The following is a 25,854-nucleotide window of genomic DNA, read 5'->3' as shown; positions in this document are numbered from 1 at the left end:
CACCACATACAAATAAAATAAAGATGATGTGTCCACCGAAAACTAAAAATAAATATTAAAAAAAAACCCAAAAACCTCTCTCTCAAAAAAAAAAAAAAAAAGATTTTAATAATGGATGGGCTGGGGTCGTAGCTTAATGGAAGAGCGCTTGCCTAGCATGTGTGAGGCCCTGGGTTCGATTCTTACCACAACTTTTTAAAAAATTAATAATGGAAACTAGGGGAGATGGTATGTGGGAACCCTCTGACCTTCTCAATTTTTCTGTAAACCTAAAACTGTCTTAAAAACAAACAAACAAACAAAAAACACGTAACTATCAGCGGATATCTACAAAACACATTTCAGAAGAGGAGGTGCGATGTCGGGGGCTGCCCCTAACAAAGATGGCGGCCTCACGCTCCAGGGGCGGGACTGCCCCAAACAAAGAGGGCGGCCACCGCGGGGCGGAAGCGGAAGCGTGCTGCTGGCGGTCGCGCGGGTGCAGGGTCGGCGCAGGCTCGCGCAGGGCGGCGCGGGTCCGGGCATGAAGCTGGGCCGGGCCGTGCTGGCCCTGCTGCTCCTGGCGCCGTGGGTGGTGCGGGCGGTGGAGCCCATCAGCCTGGGGCTGGCCCTGGCCGGCGTGCTGACCGGCTACATCTCCTACCCGCGCCTCTACTGCCTCTTCGCCGAGTGCTGCGGCCAGAAGCGGAGCCTGAGCCGGGAGGGTAGGCGCGCCGGGCGGGGGCCGGGGCTGCGGGGGGCTGCAGGTGACACCGCCGCGGCGGCCGGCCGCACTCTGCTCGCGGGCTAGGGACCGGACCCGGGGGAGCCCGCCGGGAGGCTGGAGCGCTGCCCGGGCGCCCCTGGCCGCGGCCTCGGGTGGGAGGAGCCGGCGGGGTCGGTGCTCGGCGGAGCCCGCGGGCCTGCCCTCTCCGCCCTCCCCCGACTGGCTTTCTTTTTTCCCAGCACTGCAGAAGAATCTGGATAAGAAACTCTTTGGACAGCATCTTGCAAAGAAAGTGATTTTAAACGCTGTGTCTGGTTTCCTGAGCAACCCGAGGCCCAAGAAACCTCTCACGCTCTCCTTGCACGGGTGGACCGGCACGGGGAAAAATTTTGTCAGCAAGATCATCGCCGAGAATATTTACGAGGGCGGTCTGAACAGTGACTATGTCCACCTGTTTGTGGCCACGCTGCATTTCCCCCACGCCTCGAACATCACCCTGTATAAGGCAAGGGCAGAAATTTGGAATCCTTCCTGGATGAAGCTGGGTGTGGGGTCTCTACTGTGATCTTTTGGGGGTTCCCTGTTGTAATAAGTGAGCCTGAACACGGCACCACGTGTCAGTTCCCCTTTGAAAGGTGTGGAAGTTAGAGAGAGTTGAAATTCCTGGTCATTACACATCAAAGCTTTGTGGTGGTTTCTGAAACTAGGCCCAGTGATAGTAAGCATGGACATAGGTTTTTAGAAATGGAAATGATTAAATCCAGTTTGAAGGTTGTCACATGTCATTCATTTTGTGCAAAGGGAAGCATGTCTAGAGATGCCTAAGTTTGCTTGAACTTCCCTGCTGCTAAATGCTTTTACAGTTTAATTCACTGAATAACCAACCACCCAGGCTCTGGCAGTGACCCTAGACTCAAATCTTGACACTTCCTCCTACCAGCTGTGTAGCCTTGGGAAAGTCACCAGACCTCTCTGAGAAACAGGGTCTTCATTACATAATGGTGCTTGGGAGAATTCAGTGAGCTGTCAGTTATGTAGCATGGTGCCTGGCACTTGAGCTTTAAATAAGTGCTGTTACCTTTTAGGATCCATGTGACAGACCTGCAAAGTAGGCAGAACAGTCAGGTACTTAGCCCTCACCACCTGAACACAACTGCCTAGGGCTCCTGAGATTCTGGACTTCCAGCATTGAAACTGGACAAGTTCTAGGCCAGTTGGGATGAGTTGGTTGTCATAGTTAGGATTGAGGCACCTCCATCTTAACAAATGACTTTGGGCAGGTTGACCTCTCCGTGCCTGCATTTTCTTATCTGTCTGAAAGAGAATGCAGTAGTGTTGTCCTGATGGCTTTGGGTGGAACGGTAACATGTTGTGTAAATGGTGCTTTGAATAGTGTCTTGCCAGACACTGTTTTTTTGCAGTACTACAAAAGGAACCCAGGGCCCCGTGCATGTTAGGCCTGTGATCAACTGTCTACATTGGCGTAGCATAGTGAGAACACCTTGGCTGATGGGGCCAACAGAGCAGGGAGTCCTGTGTAAATAGTGACATAGTGAGCTCAAGCCACTTCAGGTCTCCAGAGGTTCCTGTGTAAGTGGAAGCTAGTTCAGACTTACAGGGCAGGATTGCTGCTTAGATTAGATACACACAGGGAACATTGTAACCACAGTCACAGTAGCCAAGGATAACCCCGGAATAATAATAAGACCTACAGTGTAACTTCCAGAGTCTTCCTTAGAAAATAAATAGCTCAATTTCCTACCTCACCTGGAGGGGAAAAAATATCTGTGGATTTTATAGAATCATAGCCTAACTTTCTGATAAAAAAGCTTCAAGGGATCTTATTCCTTACCTGGAATACCCTGGACTGGGGTGTGGCTCTGTGGTAGAGCCCTTGCCTAGCGTGCTCTAGAGCCTGGGTTCCATTCCCAGCACACACAAAAATAAGTACCCAAATGTGTTCACAGGGTATATGGTGAGGCAGATTTATTTCAGGAACTGTTCCAGAAACTGATGTGCTGCCTCACCAGGCTGTCCTCTAAGTGCTGCGCCCTGGGGTTCAGCTGCCTCTCCTGAGGGAGCTGGATCACTACATTTCCATCTATAAGTTGGAGCACTGGCACTGGCCATGCTGCCAAGTAAGGGTAGAGGTCACTTAGGTTCTCTCTTCCAGAAAGATTGGAGTACACTACACGGTGTGTGTAACTCACTGCCGTTTGGGGACCAAGAACCAGTACCTCATTGTGTTGGCCTGGTCTCCCAGCAGGAGTCATCACTGGGGTGAGGGGCTTGGAGTCAGGCAGGGCTGGGTTCAGATCCTGCTCTGCTACATACTGTATAATCTTGGGCATGTGGGTTAAGCTCCCCCTGCTTCCACGTCCTCATCTGTAAGTCAGGTATGATGGTGCCCCCTCCCTGGGGTGATCGTGAGGAAGAAAGTGCATGTCAGGTTCTTGGTGCAGACCTCCCAAAATGCACCCATTGTTCTCAGTGGTGGAAGTTGTCCCACAGGGCTAGGGTGTGGCTCAGTGGTTGATCACAGGCCTAACATGCACGAGGCCCAGGCCCTGGGTTCCTTTTGTAGCACTGCATAGAAATGGTTGTTTCCGTTGCGCTTGCTGAGGGCTCTGAATTGGCTCTTCCCCTTGCAATCCAGGACCAGTTACAGCTGTGGATCCGAGGCAACGTGAGTGCCTGTGCAAGGTCCATCTTCATCTTTGATGAGATGGACAAGATGCACGCTGGCCTCATAGATGCCATCAAGCCTTTCCTGGACTATTACGATGTGGTGGATGAGGTCTCCTACCAGAAGGCCATCTTCATATTCCTCAGGTGAGGTCCCGGCTGGGACATGGCTGAAGGGCTGGGCGTGAGCCCGTGGGTCTCGGGAAGCCCAGTCCCCCCTCACTGCAGCTGTCTTACAGCAATGCTGGAGCAGAGAGGATCACAGATGTGGCTTTGGATTTCTGGAGAAGAGGGAAGCAGAGGGAGGAAATCAAGCTCAAGGACATGGAGCACGCCTTGTCTGTGTCTGTCTTCAACAACAGGAACAGTAAGTGGGCTGTCCGCGCCAACCGTCTCCTTCAGAATCCTGCACCCTTAAGTTAGGAAGCATGAGCGCCTCCATCCCCAGGAGCTGGGTAGAAATACACTTCTCAGTCCCCTTCCAAGTCAGAATTCCTAAGGGGAATCTGGTGACAAACTCCAGGTGACTTTTATGAACACTAAAGTTTGAGCAGTACCATTTTCAACAAAGAGGGAAATTGTTGAAATTTTGGAAATTAGTTTTCTTCAGCTAAGTATTTTCTCTATAGTGGAAAAGAAGAGGAGACCACTGTTGGTGGCTGGTGGGGACTGGTGGGGACGGGCCCAGGAGGCCCCTTCCTTTCTCAGCCTCGAGTAGAACTCAGGTCCTGTGTCTGAGAACATGGCGCCAGGGCAGGCCCTCGCCCTGTCCAGCCATAGGCCCCGCTCCCACCTGTACATCGCCTGTAGTCTCACAATCCCCTTGGTGAGGAGGTGGCTGTTTTCCCTATTTGCAGATGAGGACCGTGAAGCACAGCCCATTATGTATCTTTGCTTCCAGAACCTGAGCTTTTGACTCCTGGCTCAGCTACCTGTCCTGCCAGTGTCACACAGACCTTTGACCTTGAACCCTGGGGGGTTCAGGCCATGCCGGGGCTGACTCACTAGCTGAAGACTTTCGCAGTGCCCTTTGCCTGGTCACATCTTTACTCGGGTTCTTGAAGAGACAAAACAGAGGGCCTTGGCCTTGAGTTTTTTTGATTTTTTTTTGGTACCAGGAATTGAACCCAGGGGCACCTAACCACTGAGCCACATCTCCAAACCCTTTTGGGTATTTTATTAGAGACAGGGTCTCACTGAGTTTCTTGGGGCCTCGCTGGCTTTTGAATTCGCCATCCTCCTGCCTTGGCCTCCCAAGTTGCTGGGATTACAGGCATGCGCCACCACGCCTGGCCCAGAAAGCCTTGTTTGAAACATGGTTGCTAAGAAATTCATACTGGAATTTCAGGAATAGCATGGGACATTTTATAAGTGTAATATTACTGAGGAAAGACAAATATTGTGTAGAACGTTAAGAAGTCTCTTTCATGCCAGAAGACTAGAGCGGGCACCACGGGAACTGTGGCCTCCGGTGGTCATGACAAGGCAGTGCTGAGACCACACTGGCAGGCCACACAGTGGCTGCAGGACAAGCGTGGCCACTGGGCAGACCTGGCTCGGCCGCTGTGGACGGGCCTTGGCGAGAGCTGAATGCTCACTGCGCAGCAAGTGGACAGGCATTCTTGCCCTCAGACCTTGTGCTGTGATGATGATAAAGATGGCGGGATGTGTGCATGCGTGTGTGCTCACTCAGTAAACACGCACACACAGACACCCACATCCTCCGCCGCTTGGGGGAAAAAAATAAGAAATGGTTTGTGCTGCTGGGATAAGTTCAAGCCATACTTAGAGAGCCCAGAGGTTTCAGGCAGTATTTGAGCTGACCCGTAGGACTGAGCCATGTGGACAGCTAAGGGACAATATTCCCTTGGGTCTGCAGGTACAGGTCTCTGAGGTAGGCAGGGGCTGGGGTCATGGCAGGAAGGACAGTAGTGAGGCCTGGCCACTTACCCCAAGTGAGGAGAGGACCTGGAGGGTTTTGGCAGGTGATGACATGCCCCTGGTTCTCAAGGGATCCTGGCTGCTATGGACAACAGATTCTCTGGTGTGGTAACCATGGAGGTGCTAAGGCCCAGTCAGATTCTGGGTGCAGTTTGAAGGTAAAAGCCAGATTTCCTGCAGGATTGCTTGGGGGCATGAGAGAAGTATGAGGCTTGAGCAGAAGGGGGGTGGGTCCTGCCACTGGGTGGAGCAGGCGGAGCAGGCTTGTGGGGACCACACAACTTGTTGGTGTCCCAGCAGGTATGTGGAACAGACGTGGCCCGTCCTAGGGACACTCCTGGGAGCTATGTGGTTGGGAAGATAGCTTTGGGAGTCAGCAGTACGTGTCCTTTGTTCCTCTGGAGCTGGGGGATGAACCAGCCCGGCCCGTAGACGTTTTATTATTGTCGGGTGTTGCTGCTGGGGCCAGAACCCAGGGCTCACTCGTGCTAGGCAAGGGCTCCACTTGCTGCAACCCCAGCCCTTTTTATTTTTTGTGACAGGTCTCTCTAAATTGCCCAAACTGACCTCAAACTTGCAATCCTCCTGCCTCAGCCTCCTGAAGGGCTAGGGTTACAGGTGTGCACCACTGCACCTGGCCCAGTAGGTGGTTTTTAAATCACTGGTTCTGCTGGACACCTCTGGGCCTGTGTGGCCAGGTCCTTGTCATCATTGCTATGCTCAGAGGTCCCCTTTTTCTCTGGGCCCTGCCCAACCACCCCAGCTGCCTGGTTCACTTCATGGTGCCTAGGGCTTGGCCCTGTGGGAAAGTGTGTCTCTCCTGGTTGATCGGGTGTCTCCTCACCCCTGTGCCAGCAGCGTCTCTGGCTGGCCGGCTGGCTCTGCTGTCCCCAGGACCCAGCACACACCTGCTGGGTGAGCCATTCCACTTGTTAGTGTGGTTACTTTCTGTGGCCACATTCTCCTCCCCAGCCAGCCGGGCAGATCTACTGAGAACCAGTGGTGCGCGAGGCACTGTTGGGAATGGAAAATTTATACTCCAGTCTTGGCGGAGCTAGCATTAGGGGCAGAGTCACAAGGAATAACCAGCCAAGCAGCAGGGTGTGGAGGATCGTGGGCAGTGGTGAGCAGTGGGTGCTGTGTCGTGTGGGAGGGAGTACCCCCTGGATCAAGAGTCCCACGAAGCCAGGTGTGGTGGTGTGCACCTGTAATCCCAGGGACTCAGGAGGTTGAGGCAGGAGGATTGCAAGTCAGAGGCCAGCCTCAACAATTTAGACCCTAAGCAACTTAGAAAGACCCTGTCTTAAAATAAAAAGGACTGGGATGTGGCTCAAAAAAAAAGGTCCCAGGACCCGGGAGGGCTAGGCAGGGGCAGGGAGACCCTCTGGGAGAATGCCTGGCAGAGCCGGGCCCCTGGGTGTGCAGTGTCACATTCGCACTTGGGTACTTGAGGGGATCCGGCTTTTGGCTCCGGGATGCTCTGCACACTTGGGCTGCACTGCAGCGGCAGTGAGTTTCTGCCCTCTGCTAGTCCAGATGCCAAAGTTCCAGCAGAGTCCAGGTTTCCAGGACTCACCCGCTCCTGCACCACCTCTGCTGGTCCCAGGGTCCCTGGGACACTGACTTTGTATTGCCAGGCGGAGGTGCTCTGCATCGTCACCCTGCCCCTGCTGTCGTAGAAGAGTCACAGCTTGTGGGTGTTCGGGCGACCCCCCAGTGGGTGTGTGCTGGGTGGACGGACTGGCAGGTGCCTGGTGGCAAACAGCATCTTTTCCTGTTTCCCAGGTGGTTTCTGGCACAGCAGTCTGATTGACCGAAACCTCATTGATTATTTTGTCCCCTTCCTGCCCCTGGAATACAAACACCTGAAGATGTGCATCAGGGTTGAGATGCAGGCCCGCGGCTATGAGGTTGACGAGGACGTCATCAGCAGAGTGGCTGAAGAGATGACCTTTTTCCCCAAGGAGGAGCGCGTTTTCTCTGACAAGGGCTGCAAGACGGTGCACACCAAGCTGGACTATTACCTCGATGACTGATGGCCCACACCAGGCTTTGAGAGGAACTCAACGCTCAGTCTGCCCCTGCTCCTTTCCAGGGAAGAGGAATCAAATGGATATTTCCAGGGGTGCAGCAGGAATTCTGGGCCTGTTCCCTCCCTGGAAGGCCACAGTGCCCTACCTTACAGAACCCAGATATGGACAGGAGGTGTTGGAGCCTTCAGAGGAGAAAACTGCAGCTCCCAGCCCACCCACTCCGGGGCTTGTGATTTTTTTAAAATTAAAAATTATGTTTTAATTTCACTTATTTCTGTTTCAAGGAACGATAAATAAGTTTTACTGAAAATGTGATAACTTTATTTAAGATGGTTTTTAACATTATGAGAAACTTTTTTCAGATTCTAAGTTTTTGGCTTTGTGTGATTTTTTTCAAATCCTCATCATTACATACTGTCATGTCTACCACATTAAGAAAACAGGCTGAGCATGGTCCTTGGCATCTGTTCTGTGGGATGGCAGTACAGGGGACACCAGCGCTATCCCGGGATGACCAGAACCAGCCCCGTCAGGGCCAGGAAGTGTGCAGACAGAAGGAGGAATACATCAGAGGACCCAGGCCGGCCCGCAGTAAGCCCGATGTCCTCCTGGGGCTTTCAGCTGGGAGCGGTGGGGACAGTGGGCGCTATGGGGACGAGCTTGGTCATACTGTGTGCACTCGTCAGAACTTGAATATTTTGAAAGAAACATCCAGAGCCTGGCACACCCACCCACCATCCCAGGTTGAAGAGGGAGAATCAGAAGTCTGAGGCCAGCCTCAGCAGGAGAGTGAGGCCAGAGGAGACTTAGTGAGGACAGTAGTGAGACCCGCCACGGGAGGAGAGCTGGGATGCAGCTCAGTGTGGCAAAGCGCCCATGACAATCGTGCTGGTGTGATCCCCAGTACCACCCCACCCCAAAAAAGGGAAGAAAAGGACCCTCCAGCTCCCCACTTGCCAGCCCCGCTACGTCTCCAAAGGAGCCGCGCTTCCTCTGCTGGTTCTTCAGTTGTGATGGATTTTGCCATATTCTTTTTAAGAACTCCCTCATGGTCACTAGTTATGTTGAATGAGAACTCCCCACATCTAGGAGAACTTAGCTGCCCCTCTGAGAAGGCCAAGAATAGTGTTATCTATAAATGCTACCATTTTACAACAGAATTTTGAACTTTTGGTTTCTTTTTCTCTGGGTGGTGCTGGGGACAGAGCGTAGTGCCTCACATGTCCGAGGTGAGGGTTCTCTGACTGTGCCATGTCCCAGCCTCGCATAGTTTGCGGATACATGCGAGTGTGCTGGAGACTGGAGCTCACACATGCTCACCACTGAGCCATACCCGCAGCCTTTTGAGTATGGTTTATAAAGGAAAACCCTTCACCAGAGGCCCGCGTGTAGGCTGAGTAAAGACGTAGCAAGGCGGTTCTGGTGGAAAGGAAGTGCAGTCTGACCCTCACCAAGCTGCCAGGGCAGTGCACTTCAAGGGCAGGACTCACGGAGCTCCTGGCACCCAGCCGTGGTGCTCTGGTCCAGCTGAGGTGTCAGGCAGGAGCGCAGGGCTCCAGGAGACAAGCCATATTGTGCCGCGCAGCTCGCATGCCTACAGAGGGGCAGGGCTCCCCAGGAAGGGTCCAGCAGGCTTAGAAGATGGCTGGAGGGGCCGAGGTGCTCAACAGCAGAGCCGTGCTCATGTTTAAGGCCTGTGTTCAGTTCCCAGCATAAAAATGATGCTGGCCTGGCTGCTGTGGGAGCCCCTGCCTTACGGCTACCTCGCCTGTTTCTAGGGTGGCCCGGTCTCCCTAACATGGTTCAAGTGTCCCTAGCAGTCACAGATGAGCTCTGATCATCCCTCTGAAGATGGCAGCCCTGGCACCTGTAAGGCTGTAAATAGGAAAAAGAGGTCCTCTGACATCATTTTGCAAAGTTCAGTCTCAGTAGATGAAGCAGTTTGGGGTGGAACAGACTGCCTTAGGCCAGACCAAGGAAATAAGTCTCCTGCCAGTTGAGCTCCTTCAACTGAGAAATGGAGGGAGGGGGCAGGGCGATGAAGAGGGGTGTGAGGGCTGGGGATGTGGCTCAAGTGGTAGCGCGCTCACCTGCCATGCCAAAAACTTAAAAAAAAAAAAAAAAAAAAAATATATATATATATATATATATATATATATATATTATAAAATTCTCACTTTTTTTTTTTAACAATTTTTTTGAGAGAATTTTTTTTTTTTTTTAATATTTATTTTTTAGTTCTCAGCAGACCCAACATCTTTGTTTGTAGGTGGTGTTGAGGATCGAACCCGGGCCACACGCTTGAGATACATCCCCAGATCACTGCCAGGTTAAGTGTGGTTAAGGTTAAGATCTGAGTGACAACCAGGTTCTCGTTGCGTCCTAGTTCTGGGTGGGAAGAGCCAGCAGAGGAGTTTCCTCACCTGAGTTAGGGTCCTGGGGCTTCAACTTTTCCTTCCTGCGTCAGCCTCGCGAGGATGTATTTTCTAGAGTGAAGCCCACCTGGGTCCCAGGGAGCTAACTCTGAGGGGATAGCCACCTTTGAGACAAATCTTGGCTGTGAGATGCAGGCTGCCAACCCCCACACCTGGGGTAAGGTGTGTCTAACCTGAGATGTTGAAAACCTTTATTCTGCACTGACTTTGCCTCCACATAAACTAGAGGTAAGAAGAAAAAGTGACATCTCACAACATAGTATTTAGGTTTTATTATTTTCTATTCACTAGTCAATTCAAGTTCTTGTCCATATCTCATGAGAGGCTGGGCTTTTCCAAATCAGCAACCACAGTCCAAAGGTGGCCCACATGTGTGGAATTTATTGCATCACTGTAAACAGGAAACCTTGTCTCCTCCAGACCACAGGCCCAAAAGGTTATAAAAGAAAGGTAACTTAGCTCCAATGTGAGAACACATCCTGAAACTCAGGAGCCTCACCTTGGCATCTTCATTTATTGGGTGGTGCTGGGGAGGGAACTCAGGGCCTCACGCATGCGAGGCCAGCACTCTACCCAAGCCACGTCCCCAGCCCACAGGGGTGTTTGGGGGTGTTTTTAGATATTTTTTTAGTTGTCATTTTATCTCTTATGTGGTGCTGAGGATTGAAACCAGCACCTCCCACGTGCTAGGAGAGGGTACTCTACTGCTGAGCCACGACCCCAGCTCCCACTGTGGTGTTTTTTAAAGACTAAATGTGATACCCCAGAAGGCATTTCCATGTTGCAGACTCTTCATTCTTGCACATTTCATACATATAAAAATGTTACCCAGTGTTTCAATCACGGGTCTAGTTATATCACAGCTGTGGGTCAGGCAGAAGGATCCTGCTGGCTGGAATCTGACTCTTTATTTCCCAGTGATCAGGGCCATCCAGCCTGGCACTGCCATGCAGGGGTCAGCATCAGATGACACCCAGACCAGCCACCACTCAGATGACCTTCTTTGATCTTCAATTGTGACCATACCGTACCTTGTACTTAACAATAAAAACTCATACTACTTCCCTAGCACAAAAAATAAAAATAATAAAAAAACCCATACTACTTAAAAGTACCTGAGAATAAGCAATTATTCCATTTTAAGTCATTCCCAGGTTTTAAAAATACACCTATCTTTTTCTGGGGTGGGTACAGCGATTGAACTCAGGGGCATTCAACCACTGAGCCACATACCCAGCCCTATTTTGTGTTTTATTTAGAGACAGGGTCTCACTGAATTGCTTAGCGCCTCACCATTGCCAAGACTGGTTTTGAACTCGTGATCCTCCAGCCTCAGCCTCCCAAACCGCTGGGATTATAGGCGTGCACCACGGAGCCCGGCAAAATACACTTATGTTTAAGGAGGCGCTTAAGCATTTTGCTCCCTCCACAATCAGGCTCTGCAGGCCAGCACAGCTCAGAGCACCCGCCGGTCCTGCTGAGCTGCACATACTCACAGGGGAAGTGTAACAGGCAAATGTAGCATGAAGGGGCTGGGGAAACCTGGTAGTGGCGTGTCTGGAGGACATGGTATAAGGAGCTGGCAGGCTCACCAAGCAGACAGTGGGAATTCCAAGGCCAGGGCCAGACCCGAGGGACTCTGGATCCTGGTCTGCTTACAGGGCCTGGGTGCACCTTCACCCTTAGGATGACAGTCCAGCCCAGGACAAGAGTAGCCGGTGTGTAGGGCCACATCCTCCTCGCCAACACCATCTGCACCTGCAGGGCCACTGATGTTAACTAAAAATACTACCAGCCAGTGAATGTGCTCTGTGCAAAGAAAAAGCAGAGCAAGATGACTTTGGCATGTGAAAACCTGATGCTCCCAACTATAGCAGGGTCCCTGGGGCCCTTGGTCAAAGCACTGGCTTGAGAGGCCGGGCCGTGGGTCACCAATGACCCTCCACCTCACGCACAGCTGTTTGCAGGCACTTCCGTGAAGGTTAATAACTGTGCATATGAAGGATTCTAAAAGCTCACATTCAATTGCAAGGAACAGCTGAACTGCCATCATGTCGCACGCAGGACAGATTAGTATCTTTTCAATAGTTAACTCTTAGAAACTTCTAGATCCCAAGTTCACAGGTGCAAATATGCAGAACCCTGAAGAGGTCTTCAAAGTGCTTCTGAAGGGCAAGGTCCGGGTGTGGGTAAGCACTCAGTGGAAATCTAGTCGGGACTGAACAGTCTTGCAGCCCTTGTCTGAATAGATTTTCTCATCTTTGGGGAAAAACGTCATTTCCTCTGCCACCCTGGTGACGATGTCTTCATCCACAGCAGCACCACGGGCCCGCATCTCTGCCCTCACACACATCTTCACATGTCTGTACTCCAAGGGCAGGAAGGGGACGAAGTAGTCGATAAGGTTTCTGTCTATCAGTCCACTGCGCCACAGGCCACCTGCAGAACAACACAGAGCTGTCTCCTGCCTGTCACTGCCACCTGGTGGAACTCCACACCTGATCTCAGCCTGCAGCATGTTCTTCACGTCTTCACTCCTGGCAAGAGTCTGTCAGGTGTGCAACCCCTGCTAAGGCCCTAGGGAACCCCACGGCAGCAGAGCCCCTAGCAAGTAGGCTCTGGGGCTCTGTAAAGACTCAGCAGAACAGACAGCATCTGCTGGCTCCTCGCCCTGGGGACTCACTGTGTTTATTGTTGAAGACTCCGACAGACAGCACAGGTTCCAGGTCCTTCAGCTGGATATCTTCCCTCTTTCTTCCTGCCCTCCAGAAGTCCAGAGCTGTCTTAGTTATGAGGTCCCCACCTGCATTGCTGGGTTGGCCAGGGAATAGATCAAATCACATATCAAGACTTCTATGTTTCATCAGGAAATGAACCTGCTCCAGGGTTTATTTATTTTTCTGGTGCTAGGAATGGAATACAGGCCTCAAGCATGCTAAGCGTGCTATGCCACTGAACTCTGCCCAGCCCTAAGCTTCAGCCTTTCTTGGGGTGCTGGCAGTTGAACTCAGGGTCTCATGCAGGCTTGGCAAGCACTCTACCACCAACCTACACATCTAATCCCTGAAGCTTTCCTCTTAGACCAAATTTACTAAATGCTACTATACACAAAAGAAACTGCCCTCAAGGAACTTAAAATTTGTTTCTGTTTTGTTTTGCATATTGAAGATTAAACCCAGGGATGTTCTGAGCTACACTTCCAGCCCTTTTTAAATTTTATTTTGAGATGGGGTCTTGCAAAGTTGCTGAGGCTCACCTCAAACTTTCAATCCTCATGCTTCAGCCTGCAGAGTCACTGGGATTATAGGCATGCACCATTTGTTTCCTTTTTATTACTATTATTAGTAATTTATTTATTTATTTTGGTATGGGGATTGAACCTAGAAGCATTTTGTCACTGACCTACATCCCCAGCATCCCCCCCCCCTTTCTTGGTACTGGGGATTTAACCCAGGGGCACTTAAGCACCTAGCCACATCCCCAGCTGTTTTTTAAATATTTTACTTAAAGACAGGGTCTCGCTGAGTTGCTCAGAGCCTCACTAAGTTGCTGACACTGGCTTTGAATCCATAATCCTCCTGCTTATCCTCCCGAGCCAGGCCATCCCCAGCCCTTTTTCTTATCTTTTTATTTTTATGGTTAATTATTTTCAGGACATAATTCTAATAATAAATACCTCCACACATTTAGGAAGCTCCTCTAGGATCCTGGTGCCTTGCTCTTCTCACTACACCCCTCCCCTATTTGGGCCAAGGGCCCCACAAGACTCCCTACCCACATCCATGGGCTCACCTACACCTCCTCCCCCGCTCCCCCATGCACTGCCCCACCCAGTGGTCCCCTATCGCCTCTCCAGCCAGGGCACCCACCTACAGGCCACCCCTGCACACGGGCTTCCCCACCTGCGGCCCTCCTCACTGCTCCAGGCTGGGGCACCAGGGGAAAACAGTCCATGAAGGCCACCAGAAGAGCTGTGGAAGCCCAGTGGCCACTATGGCAGGGCCAAGTATAACCTAGGCACCATGGAGAGGATGGCGACTCCGCCTCCCAGGAGGGCAGCAAGGACAGGGACGGGAGCAGCGGAAGCCCTGGGATTATATGCAGTCTTCTTTTTTATTTTGAGACAGTTTTGCTAAGTTGCTTAGAGCCTTGCTGATTTACTGCAGCTGGCCTTTAACTTGTGACCCACCTGCCTCAGCCACCGGAGATGCCAGGACCAAAGGCACGCACCACTGCCCAACACCATCTATGTCTTCATAGCTTTCTGGGATCATGCTGTGGTTTTATAACCCTCGAGACAACACACAGTTCCAAATTGTCTGTTATCAGCAACTATTTCCTCAGCTCATTCATCCCTGCCCATTCTATGCCATGCTGATTATTGGTAACCAAAAAGTAAAAGTAACTTTTACCAGGCTGGCACTTCTGTCCCTGATAAACAAAATGCAGGTGGTCACAAGGACCTCATTCTAGCACTGGGAGAATGGAGGACTCGTCTGTCCCTGAGAAACCACTGCTGGCTGACCTGAGAAAGATGAAGATGGCTTTGCAGTAGGACACCCCGTCCACCTGCTCGTAGTAGTCAAGGAAAGGCTTGATGGCATCGATGATCCCAGGGTGCAACTTATCCATCTCGTCAAATATGAAAACCGAGCTGGCGCAGGCACTCACGTTTCCACGGATCCACTTCTGTAGCTGCTCCTAGACAAGACCATGAAAGAGTGGCAGAGGCTCAATGGCCACACCCAGGGAGCCCAAGCACCACCCTGTTCCCCTGCTCTAAAGGACTAAGGAAGGGGTTCCTGGGGCTCTGTCACCTTTTTCAAACCATCAGAAGTGTAAAGGGTAGGGGGGCGCCTGGGGTTGTGGCTCAGTAGAGCGCTCGCCTAGCACGTGCGAGGCCTTGGGATCGATCTCAGCACTACAAGAAATAAATAAATAAAATAAAGGTACTGTGTCCAACTACAACTAAAAAATAAATATTTTTTAAAAAAACAAACTATTGGGCCAGGGCTGTGGCTCAGCGGTTGAGCACTTGCCTCCCACGTGTGAGGCACTGAGTTCGATCCTCGGCACCACATACAAAAAAATAAATAAAAGATACTATATTCATTTACAACTAAAAAATATTTAAATAAAAAATAAATTATTTATGTTAAAAAAAAAGTGTAAACGGGCACAAAGATAAATGCTGAATTGCAAAGACATTTTTCCTAACTCAAATGTCATGCTTTGACTTTTTAAGGGTCTAAGAGGTAGAAGACATAGGAATATTTATCCTTCCTGCTGACCACCCCATAGTTTTCACCTCACATTTGAACAAAACCTCCAGTCAATATTGCCACATACACTGAGGAATAAGGTACTATATTAAGGCTGTTTAGCCTTAGATTAAGACCAAGACCCCAGACTAAAGCAAAGAACTGACCTAGATGACATTTCATGAAAAGTCTGTCCCTATGCTGCTGGCTTTTTTTCTTGTGGTGCTAAGGATAAAGCCCAAGGCTCCTGGCACACTAGGCAAGTGCCCTACCACTGCTCCTCACCCCCAGCCTCGAGGCTTTTCTTGAAACAAAAACACCCCAGCAACAAGTTCTCAAACCCAAAACCTGAAAGAACTTGACCACGAACGCCCCCCAGATACCCCTTCATCTATTTTGCCACGTTTCAAGAGATTTACAATACAATTTGAAAACAAGAAAATTATTTCTTCCTTTTGGCAATCTTCCATCTTAGAGCTTGAGTGGAAAATACTTTCACTTCCTAGTTCAGTTAAGTTTCTATTTCCCATTTTAGTTGGCACCTAACAGCAGGAATATTAACCTTAATAATGACACATTCATTTAGAAAACATTTAACACCTTAAATATGGAAAGAATCTCTCAGAGAAACACTCATGAGGCTTTCTTTGAGCCAAGACAAGGACTTGAGGGTCGGGGGAAACAAGGTATAAAAACCATTTGAGAGAGGAAAAAAAAATCCTCTAGTCTACCTTGCAAAATGCAGGGGTACAGCTGAGGCCACCTGGGGGGATGGGGAGCATTAAAGGAGGCCAGGACCATGCTAGCCATTGAGACTGTGCACTCACTGTAGAGGGTAGCTAGCAGGTAAAATGGGAGCTGAGAGGTTTGAGTTTAAGCTTTTTTGGGCCCAAAGGCCACAAATATTTTGAGGAGCAAGTCACCTTGCCTCTCTTGGCTCCATCTTTTAATGGGAATTACATCATCTACTCTGCTAGACTTCTAAGGAAAGATTTACAGGAGATCTTCCTAACCCCCTGGACTACAAGGAGCCTTAACTCTGGGGCTGTTGCGATGCAAAGACAAGAAGAGGCCAGAGTTCCCAGGCAGGTCACCCAGGCCACTCTGAGCATCCTGCGAGGAGGTAAGGGTGGCTTCTCTTACCTGGTACAGTTTAATCTTCTGCTCATGAGGGAAGTGCAGAGTTGATACAAACAGGTGGACAAAGTTGCTCTTCAGGCCTTTTGGGTGAAGATTTTCAGCCACAATTTGACTGACAAAATTCTTGCCTGTGCCAGCCCAGCCGTGCAAGGACAGGGTCAGTGGTTTCTTGGGGTTTTTGTTGTTCTTGAAGCCAGTCAGCGCCTTGAGAATCACTTCCGTGGCCAGATGCTGTCCAAACAGCTTCTGCTCCAAATCCAACTTGAGGGCTGCGGGAGCCAGGCCCCGGACAGAGAGAGAAACACACGTTAAGAATGCATCAGAGAAGCGGCACTTTCCCAGCTGACCAAAGCGAGAGGCAGGCTCAGCGAGCGATCCGGCAGCGACTCTGCCCACCCCGGAGCCAAGGCTGAGGCTGACCCGCAGGGGCTGGAGCCAAGTGATGCCACCTCCGAGGAAGTGCATTAGGTGGCGGTTCTGCTTAACCCTACGCGTCTGACCAGGAAGCTAGATGGCCTCTTTCATCCAAGGTCGGACCACCTCCCGGCCGAGCTGCAGGCTACTCTTCCGCCATCCCCGCGGGCTTCCAGGCGGCGCGGCGCGGCAGGCGCGGCTTGCAGGGCTGCGGGGGCGCCGGGGCGGCCGCGCCTCGCGCGCCGCTCGGAACCGGGCCCGTGGGCCGCGGCAGGTGAGGGGCCGCGGCAGGTCCGGGGGCCGCGGCGCGCTGTCGCAGGCCGCTTCCAGCAGGGCCATCGCCCGCCCCTCCGCGGCACGTACCCGAGGCGTTGAGCGGCTGCTCGTCGCGGCAGCACTCGGCGAAGCGGCAGTACAGGTCCTTGTAGGAGAGGTAGCCCGTGAGGGCCGACACGGCCCCGATGGCCAGACCCACGCTGAGGGGCTCTAACGCCGACACCACGTGGGCGGAGAGCAGCAGCCACAGCGCCGCGGCGCCCCCAAGCCGCCCCGCCAGTCGCATCACCAGCCTCGAGCCTCAGCCGCCGCACTGGGCTCCGCCGGCCCACCCGCAGGCGCACTTCCGGCGTGCGCGTCACTTCCGCCCGCAGCCCCGCGCTCCGGCGCCACGTTGGTGAGGGGCGGGGAGGTGGGTGCGACGCCGGCCGTGTCCACGGCGGGAGTGCGTTCCGGGGGGCGTGACTTCCTGGAGCCCTACTTACGACCTTTATGTGTTTTCCTTTGTTTTTCATTTTCTCTTCTTTTCCCTTCCCTTTTCCGGTGCTGGGGATGGAGCCCCGGGCCTTGCGCATGCTAGGCCGGTGTCCTACCACCTGCCACTTCGCCGACCCCTTGTCGCCCCTCTACCCAGAGCGCGGATGAGCGCTTCCCAGATGGGCCAGACCGCACGCCTTCTTCCTGCAGCACCCACTCAGGCCGTGCCACCTGGCACCTCCTTATGCTGTTACCGCTCTTTACCGGTGACGAGGCCTTGCTTCCCCGGTGCTGAAGTATAACAGCAGAGAAGCACCCGAGGCAGGTTTAGAGTGGAAAGTGGAAGCTTTATTAAGGACAGCAGAAAAGACTTCTCCCGGAGGAAGAAGGGGACCCAAGAGGTGGAATCCATGGAAGGGGGAGTTCTTCTCTCTTTTATACTAAGGTCTTCATTTAGCTTTCTGTCGGATTTCTGTCCTTTGTCCTGTTATCTTGCAGTTATAGAATGTAGGTGGGGAGACCCAAAAGGTGAGGGGCAGATGGGCCTGAGGAGTAATCTGGTCAGGAAGGGCCTGGGGCTGCTTTTGATTAGCATCTCCCTGTTTACTGGGAGCTGTTTCATTAATATTTCTTTAGAATGGGCTCTGGGCCTTGGGAACATTAACATTTCAATTTCCCAAGTGCTTCTTTGCTTTCCCAGGGCTCCATTTTCATTATGGTCTTCATTTTCGATTTTACTCGATATTAGACCCGATTTACCTAACTACACTATCTATGTATCTTTAAATCTGGCTTCAGTGGGATGCCAGCAGGTTCCCTTGATGGTTTGACTGTGTCCCTTGTGGCTTTGAAACTTACATGTTATTTTTTTTTTCTTTTTCCCCTTCCCTAAACTTCTCCTCCCTGATCATCTTTTCCCTAAACTTCTCCTCCCTGACCATCTTTTCCCTAAACTTCTCCTCCCTGATCATCTTTTCCCTAAACTTCTCCTCCCTGATCATCTTTTCCCTAAACTTCTCCTCCCTGATCATCTTTTCCCTAAACTTCTCCTCCCTGATCATCTTTTCCCTAAACTTCTCCTCCCTGATCATCTTTTCCCTAAACTTCTCCTCCCTGATCATCCTTCCCCTAAACTTCTCCTCCCTGATCATCTTTTCCCTAAACTTCTCCTCCCTGATCATCTTTTCCCTAAACTTCTCCCTGATCATCCTTTCCCTAAACAACTTCTTTCCCATCTCCTCCCTGATCAGCTTTTTTTTTTTTTTTTTTGGTGGGGGGTACAAGGGCTTGAGTATCAGGGTCACAGGACCACGGAGCCCCATCCCCAGCCCTATCTTGTGTTTTATTTAGAGACAGGGTCTCTCTGAGTTGCTGAGCACCTCCCTTTGCTGAGGCTGGCTTTGAACTCCAAAGGCTCTGAGATTACAGGCGAGTGCCACCCAGCCTGCTGCCTGATTTTCTTTTCCCTGGCCTTCTCCTTGCTGATCTCCACTCCCCCTTATTTTCTCTGAGCCACCTCTATAAAAGCCCCTGGGGATGGGCAGAATCACAGCCTTTGGGACTGGAGTCCCCTGTGTTTCACCTTTGCTAGCAAAGCAATAAACCTTTTTCCTTTTTCTCAAGATCTTGTCTTGGTTATTGGATTGCCATGGAGGCCCAGGACTCCAGCTTCCAGTTACAGAAGTTGTTAGCACAAAAGGACCTGGCCAGACTCAAACTTCACGGATCATCTCAGCCTTTTATCCAGGAAAGAAGTTTCATGCAGGAACAGGGTGGGCAGGAATGGGGTGATGCTGCTGGACCCACTTTCCTGGTAGAAAATGAGCCACTGAACAAAGGAGGGGACTGGGCTTAATTAAGTCATGAAAGATTTTCCAGGGGGAAGAAGGCCAGTGTGTCATAGAGAGGTTTTTCTGCCCAGAAGAGTCCAAGCCACCCTAAATCTTAATATCTCAAATAATTAACAAGTAATAAAACAAACACTTGGGCTGGGGTGGTGCCTCAGTGGTAGAGCACTTGCCTAGCATGTGTGAGGCACTGGGTTCGTTTCTCAGCATATACTAAAAAATATTTTTAAAAAATAAATAAGGGCTGGGGATGTGGCTCAAGTGGTAGCACGCTCGTCTGGCATGCGTGCGGCCCGGGTTCAATCCTCAGCACCACATACCAACAAAGATGTTGTGTCTGCCAATAACTAAATAAATAAATATGTTTAAAAAAAAATAAATAAAAAATAAAATAAATAAATAAAACAAAGGTGTCCAACTTCAACTAAAAAAAAATAAGTATTAAAAAAAAAACACAAACACTCAAATATATTTACAGACAGCGAAGCCCCTGGTAGATCTAGTTGACATGGGTTTTTGAACTAGACAAAGAGAAAATGGCTCCAGTCTTTAGTTAAGGGGGTACATCAAAGACAGGGATAAGGTTTGAGGGGTGGAGTCTTGCTTCCTGATGTGTTGCAATCAACAGGTTGATTGACATCCCAGCAAGTCACCCCTCTCAGGTGATGTGTGGGCCATGGCAGAGCAGGAAAGAGATTCACATTGTCCCTGGGCAATCAACCAGAGGAAATGTCCACTGGCCATTCCCAGACTCCAGATGTCTCTATCCATAAGGCTTCCATGCACATGACCTACATGCATCTCATGAACAGCTTATGACGAGATGACTTACTTAATGAATGTGTCAGAATGTGAATTAATGTGTCAGTTTGGGCACTCAGGAATTTGGGGTCTGTTTTACTGGGTGAAATGGGAGGGATCAGGGTCATCAGTAAATATCTGGGATTTATCTCACTGGACTGGATGGAGGGCCTGGGGCCAGTGGTTGGTATCTGGAAGGGTTTGTTTAGGAAAGGATCTCTGCTGTGGCCTCTTCCCAGAGACTGTCATTCCAATCTTAATGGATGCTTCCTCCCTGGGGCCTGTCTTGTCACTAGGAAAGGATTAGTGCTATCAATGTATGGCTTTTTCATTCCCTTTTCCCGGGCCTCATTATTTTGGGGTTTGTCATTTTTCCATATCTACTAGAAGGGGAGGAGACAGAGTGGGTGGTGCCCTTCCGACCTGTGGACTGGGGTCTTCCAGGCCAGGGGCAAGGACCCATAGTGAGGTCAAAATAAGGGGACCCTGTGGCAGAGGAGACTGTTGTCCAACTGTGGTAGGGGGGCATTGAAGAAGGTAGTCAAGCCCAAACTAGAGTTAGCCAAGCAAAAAGTGAGGAGTTGTACACAGAGACAGACTTTGCAGAGGGTTAGTTAGGGTATCTGATAGTATTTCACGTGGTGGTGTTACTGAGCTGGGTCCTCCCAGAAATGGAGGCAACCCGAAGACCCCCTTGATTCTTGTGGTCAAGTGAGAGATACAGATAGGGAACTGGGCAGAAAATGGATCCTACTGTCAAATATGACTAAAAAGAACCACTGAGGGGGTGGGGAGGAGAGAGGGAGGATGGGGAGAGAGAGAGAAATAAACTAGACAGAGACTGGAAGTGCTATAAGAACTTGGCTTCTGTTCTTGGGGGTAACAGGGAGCCAGAGAAGGTTTTACAGAGGGAGCACATGATCAGCTCATACATCCTTCTAGCTGCTGGGTTCACCAGAGACAGATGGCAGAGGCCAGTGCGAAGGCTGTTGAAAGATTTCAGACCTGTGGCTCAGCGTAATAGGAATGAGCTTATTGAAGAGATAGGAAATGGGAAGGAGATATGTCGAGAGCCATCAGTGGACTATGTGTGAGGACCTTTTCATCATTGGAGCCATTGGAGAGTAGAGCTGGTATTTGGGAACTTACAGTAGCCATCCTACTATTAAGATCACCCACTGCAAGTGAACTCCTGCTCAGCTCTGCTCAAAAAGTTCCCACAGGCTCAGGAGATGGGGTGACTGCTGTAGCTATACCACCTCTCAGAGATGGGTGTGATTGCCAAGATGCCAATCAACCTGTTGACTGCAAGACATCGTGAAGCAAGACTCCACCCCTGAACCCGTATTCCTGCCTTTGATGTACCCCCTTAAATTAAGCCACCAAAGCCGTTTTCTATTTGTTCTGCTCCAGCTCCTGCCAGGACTGGAAGAATCTATCGGCTGCCCTATGCTTTTAAAACTATAATTCTGATTTTGTCTTATTTCCTCTCAATTATTTCAGGCTCTGATTTCTCAGGTAGCTTATCCCCTCCTGTGCAGGAAAAATTACCCTGGGGAAGCGTTGGCTACCTCACGATAGGGATCTCTCAAGAGAGAAAGTGGATCCTCTTAGGAGAGTGACAGTGTGCCTCTCCTGCACTCCAGTGTTATTGGTGATCCCAGAGAAATTTCCAGAGTCCCTCCTAGGTCTACCTCTTTGGCTGACAGCAGGGTGACATCAGACTTTCAAGTCCCCACTGTCATGGCAACTCCAGGTCACCGTGGCCCTTGCTGACTGGTTCTAAGTGTGTTCTTAGCCATATATTCTTACAGATTTTATGGTTAGGAGGAACTGTCCTTATCTCTCAGAAGAATTCCAAATCATTTACACAGACACCGTGCCCTCCAGGATGTTGACCAGACATCCTACCCGCAAAATACAAGCTGCTCCTAGTGCCCGCCTTCCGCAGGGAAGGACAGTGTGGCAAGCAGCAAGAAGGGAGTAACTTTACGGGGAGAAACCAGGGCGCATGCTGCAGCCCGGGGTCAAGGTCCACATCTACGGCATGGACAGCACGCACCTTACGGGATCTGATGCAAAGACACCCTCAGCCTCTGTGGGCCTCCTCCTTGAAGCCCAGAATCCCAGTCTAGCCATGAGGTCTGGGTCTCCGAATGTGCCAAGTCCTCGAGGTCCCCAGACGCCCCCATCCAGTTGTCTGCACCCCGCTCTTTCTCTGCCAAGTGTCTGGGAGGTGGATAAACCAAGATGGAGCCGGCACAAGTGGAGCCGGCCTCTGGCCTGGTCTTCCAGTCACCTGAGCCTTTGGGATACGCTAGGTTTTTCCAGGCAGTTCCTCACAGAAGGTTTGAGGAGTCTCTGGGGAGGATACAAGACCTGCAGGCATCTCTCAAGAGCTTTCAACTTTCCCATTTCCTCAGGAGCCTCTGCCGGAACTGATGGGGTGAGAGTAGAGCAGGGTCTGGGCCTCTCTCCCCGCTGTGCACTGGCCAGAGGCCGCCGCCCCCAGGGCCCTGGAGCTCATCTTGGTAGCCACAGGGTACCCAGGGGAGTCCGGGTGGTATTTGCTAATGGGTTTGGTCACAGGGGGACCTGACACCCTGCTCTCCTGGAAGATGGAGCCTGGGGAAAGTCATTCATTCCAAATCCCTGAGTCTGAGAAGGCGGCGGGAGGACACCATCTCCACTCTCCGGGCTCTGGTTGCCCCATCTGCCCAGGTCTTTTGCTTCCGAGCAACAGAAGCTGACCCTGACTGGCTTGGGCTTCTGCAGGGCTTGTTAGAGAACACAGGGTGACTCACAAACACGTGGATGTGCTGGATGACCACACAGAGAGGGGCAGGGCCTGGGTTGGGGTGTGCAGGATTCCATGGCAGGAGCTCAGGGGCCTTGGCGAGAGCTCTGCCCACGGCTGGATCAGGTTAGGCAGCTTCCTGTACCATATGTTGGGGTCCACTCATGGGGAGGGGGATCTGGATGGCCGACCTGAGTCAGGTTGACCCTGGACAGCGGGCCCTGGGCAGGGGCTGATGTGACTTGGTGGCCTACCCACTCCCTGGTTTGTGCTGTTCACTGACAACACAGGGCGTTTGGCTCCCTCCAGGGCGTTTCCTGGTTTGCCATTTGCTCCCCCACCTGAGGCTGCCACTGCAGTGGGGGGGGGGAAGCCACAAGGGGGAGGGGCCTCGAACCCCTGTGAGGAGCTCTCGGGTGACCCCCGGACACACCTGAGCCCCAGCAACCGCCCCTCCTCCCACTACAGAATCCTCTCACACATTTTGTGCCCCATTTCTTCTTTTTAAAGTTGGGGGCTGTGGCTGTAGCTCAGCAGTAGAGCCCTTGCCCAGCACGTGTGAGGCACACATAAGACAAAGGGACTCTGTTCATCTACAACTAAAAACATTTTTAAAAAAAGTTTTAAAACGTTTTACAATAAAACAACACATAGTTGAAACAAACAAAAATCAGCATTGTCTATAGTATCACAAGTTGCCTTCAAATGAGAACTTGCCGTCCAGCACTTTGAGGTCTGCAGGACTTACCCAGAACATTCTCCGCTGTGGACAGTGCAGTGCCTAAATTGAAGACAGGCCTGCAGTCTTTCTTCTTCATCGAATGCTGTGACGCCGTTCCTCAGGTGGCTGAGGGATCTTACCTTTTCCTTAAATCGTTGGTGCCAAAGCTCTTACAGGACAACTTACAGTACGGTGTTCAGGTCCAGGTTCTATTTTTCGTCGTCACCCTGTTTTTATCTCCTGTCTTTTGTCAACACAATTTCCTGTCGTCTGGCTTTTGGAGCAATAAGTCAGCAATGGTGGCCACAGGGACGTCTGCCGAAGGGACTGCCGCTCAACGCCAGCCCACGTCCATGAGGGCACTGCTGATGAAGGTGGCTGACCTCGCAGTCCTCATCCACCTTGTAGTATTTAGGGACAGCCAACCTGACCTCTGTTGTCCTGGGCTTCCTTGGGAGCATGGCATACGACTTCTTCCTTCTCTTGACACCACCATGAAGTCCCGGGAGCTGAGGAGAGTCATCGTCCTGTCCAGCACAGATCCATCTTTGCTGACCAGGAGGACTCCCTCGCTGACCCTGGACCTTGGCCTTGACATTTTCTATTGTATCTGAGGGTTCAACTTCCAGAGTTACTGTCTCCCCCCCAAGGGATTTTTACAAAACTCTGCAAGGTGACAAATGGCAGATCAGAGAGCCAGGCCCAGGGCTGAGCCCTTGCCTAGCAACACAGGTCCCCTGTCTATTTTTTTAAACCTTTAATTAATTAATTAATTTTTTATGTGGAGCTGAAGATGGAACCCTGGGTTGTGCACTTGCTCGGCAAGCGCTCCACCACTGACCGCAGCCCAGCCCCCCACCGGCTATTTTGAGGCTGTATGTTTGGTTTCCATAGACTGTCTGGGCTGGTGGCGGCGTCCCTGGAGGGGTGGTGGCTTCCCCCGCTTCGCCCCTGCACATCCTTCCTCTACTCATCCTGTCACGGCAGCACTGCCCACCGCGTTCACACTGTTAATCCAAAAGCCCGTCGGAAGCGGAACCCCCCCCTGCAGAGGGGAGGGCTCTGCACTTTGGTTTTGGTTTGGCTGAAGTTTTCAGGACCACAGACAGCGCCCCCTGGTCCTCACCTGTATCTCTCAGAGCTTTGGACTTGGGGACTTTAATGAAAGGTGTCCCTAGCTAATAGACAGTATATCAGTCAGGGTTCTCTAGAGGAACTGGATCAGCAGAAAGTATAATTACGAAAAGGGATTTATCAGGTTGGCTCTCGAGACCAGAAGCTGGAGAGTCCCCAGTGGCCCTCCGCAGGCTGAGAGCTGGGAGAACCAGTAGCTGCGCCGTCCAAGAGGCTGAAGCCCCAGAACAAGAGGATCAACGGTGCTACCCTAGTCAAGACCACAGGCTTCTGGAGGATCACTGGCAGAGTCTATGGCCACCTAGCCGAGCTGGCCACCTAGCCGAGCTGGCCACCTGTGCTGGGCTCACCAAATCTGGCTACCTCAACAACTAAGAAAACAGCAAAAGAAGCACGCAACACCCGGAAATGCCTTTGCCTTCAGGAATCAGGGACGGCTCTTGACCTTAAGGGTCTGTTGGAAAGAGAGAGCGAGCCACCTGGAAATCCTCTATTTATTGGGGAGAAAGACATTCGAGAAAGTGTAACCCAAATGAGGCAAGGGATTGGGTTTCGGGGTGTAGCCCAGTCTCATTGGGTGACCCCCAATCCCAGAGCATCGTTCCTCTGCCCAGCAGAGGGGGGGGGGTCCACCTGCTCTCTGCTGAGAGCAGAAGCCACTCCCACACACCCTGGGCTCACTCCTGGCAGCTCCCTTCAAGAGTCCACTTTGGAAGAGTGAAGAAGCAAGAGTCCTATATCCTCAGACGATGGCAGCAGCAATCAAGAACCCACTCAATAAGAATGGAGCTTGCATCTGCTGCCCCCTTGTCCTTCCAACTTTTATTCCATCCAAGCCATCATCCTATTGGACGGTGCTGCCCACATTTAGGGAGGGTCTCAATTTCAGTTGGCCATCCCACATGCCAATCATTCCTAGACACACCCTCATTGGCCACCCATAAGCCTCTTAATCCTGGGCATCTCTTAATTCAATCAAGTTGACAATTCATATTAGCCACTTCAGGGGCTGGGATTGTGGCTCAGCGGTAGAGCTCTTGCCTAGCACCGGTGGGGCCCGGGTTCGATCCTCAGCACCACATAAAAACAAAGGCATTGTGTTGTGTTCATTTACACCTAAAAATAAATAAATATTTTAAAAAATTAGCCACTTCAGATGGAAATGGCCCAGACTGGGAGACTTCAA

At 51.2% G+C, this 25,854-nt stretch overlaps 2 protein-coding genes across 3 annotated transcripts; one reads left to right on the top strand and one right to left on the bottom strand.

Annotated features, from left to right (window-relative positions):
* The first annotated feature begins 478 nt into the window (after positions 1–478).
* On the top strand, positions 479–7,734 carry Tor1a (torsin family 1 member A). Of its 2 annotated transcripts, none has more exons than XM_027942922.3 (5): positions 479–704; positions 946–1,211; positions 3,363–3,538; positions 3,631–3,758; positions 7,118–7,734. In XM_027942922.3, the coding sequence occupies exons 1-5, from the start codon at positions 524–526 to the stop codon at positions 7,366–7,368; spliced, it is 1,002 nt and encodes a 333-aa protein (XP_027798723.2). In that variant the 5' UTR covers positions 479–523; the 3' UTR covers positions 7,369–7,734. The 2 variants fall into 2 exon arrangements, with proteins under 2 accessions (XP_027798723.2, XP_027798726.2); XM_027942925.3 differs by having other exon boundaries at positions 7,204–7,307.
* A 2,323-nt stretch (positions 7,735–10,057) lies between these two features.
* Tor1b (torsin family 1 member B) lies at positions 10,058–17,219 on the bottom strand. The gene is made up of 5 exons (XM_027942927.3): positions 16,979–17,219; positions 16,205–16,470; positions 14,326–14,501; positions 12,484–12,611; positions 10,058–12,239 (listed from the first exon to the last, which is right to left on the bottom strand). Exons 1-5 carry the CDS (start codon positions 17,175–17,177, stop codon positions 11,998–12,000), a joined length of 1,011 nt encoding a protein of 336 aa, XP_027798728.2. The 5' UTR covers positions 17,178–17,219; the 3' UTR covers positions 10,058–11,997.
* Positions 17,220–25,854: the final 8,635 nt, after the last annotated feature.

Source organism: Marmota flaviventris, chromosome 13 (genome assembly GCF_047511675.1).
Source record: "Marmota flaviventris isolate mMarFla1 chromosome 13, mMarFla1.hap1, whole genome shotgun sequence".
Lineage (NCBI taxonomy): Eukaryota > Metazoa > Chordata > Mammalia > Rodentia > Sciuridae > Marmota > Marmota flaviventris.
This window is presented reverse-complemented; position numbering and strand designations above follow the sequence as displayed.

Bases quoted from the DNA above. Each gene is read 5' to 3' on its own strand.
- Tor1b (XM_027942927.3), bottom strand. From the start codon at position 17,177: ATGCGACTGGCGGGGCGGCTTGGGGGCGCCGCGGCGCTGTGGCTGCTG. The intron at 12,612-14,325 runs GTCAGCCAGCAG...TGGCCAACCCAG, and splicing joins GCCATCTTCATCTTTCTCAG to CAATGCAGGTGGGGACCTCA. The intron at 12,240-12,483 runs GTGAGTCCCCAG...GTTGTTCTGCAG, and splicing joins AGTCTTCAACAATAAACACA to GTGGCCTGTGGCGCAGTGGA.
- Tor1a (XM_027942922.3), top strand. From the start codon at position 524: ATGAAGCTGGGCCGGGCCGTGCTGGCCCTGCTGCTCCTGGCGCCGTGG. The intron at 3,539-3,630 runs GTGAGGTCCCGG...GCTGTCTTACAG, and splicing joins GCCATCTTCATATTCCTCAG to CAATGCTGGAGCAGAGAGGA. The intron at 3,759-7,117 runs GTAAGTGGGCTG...CCTGTTTCCCAG, and splicing joins TGTCTTCAACAACAGGAACA to GTGGTTTCTGGCACAGCAGT.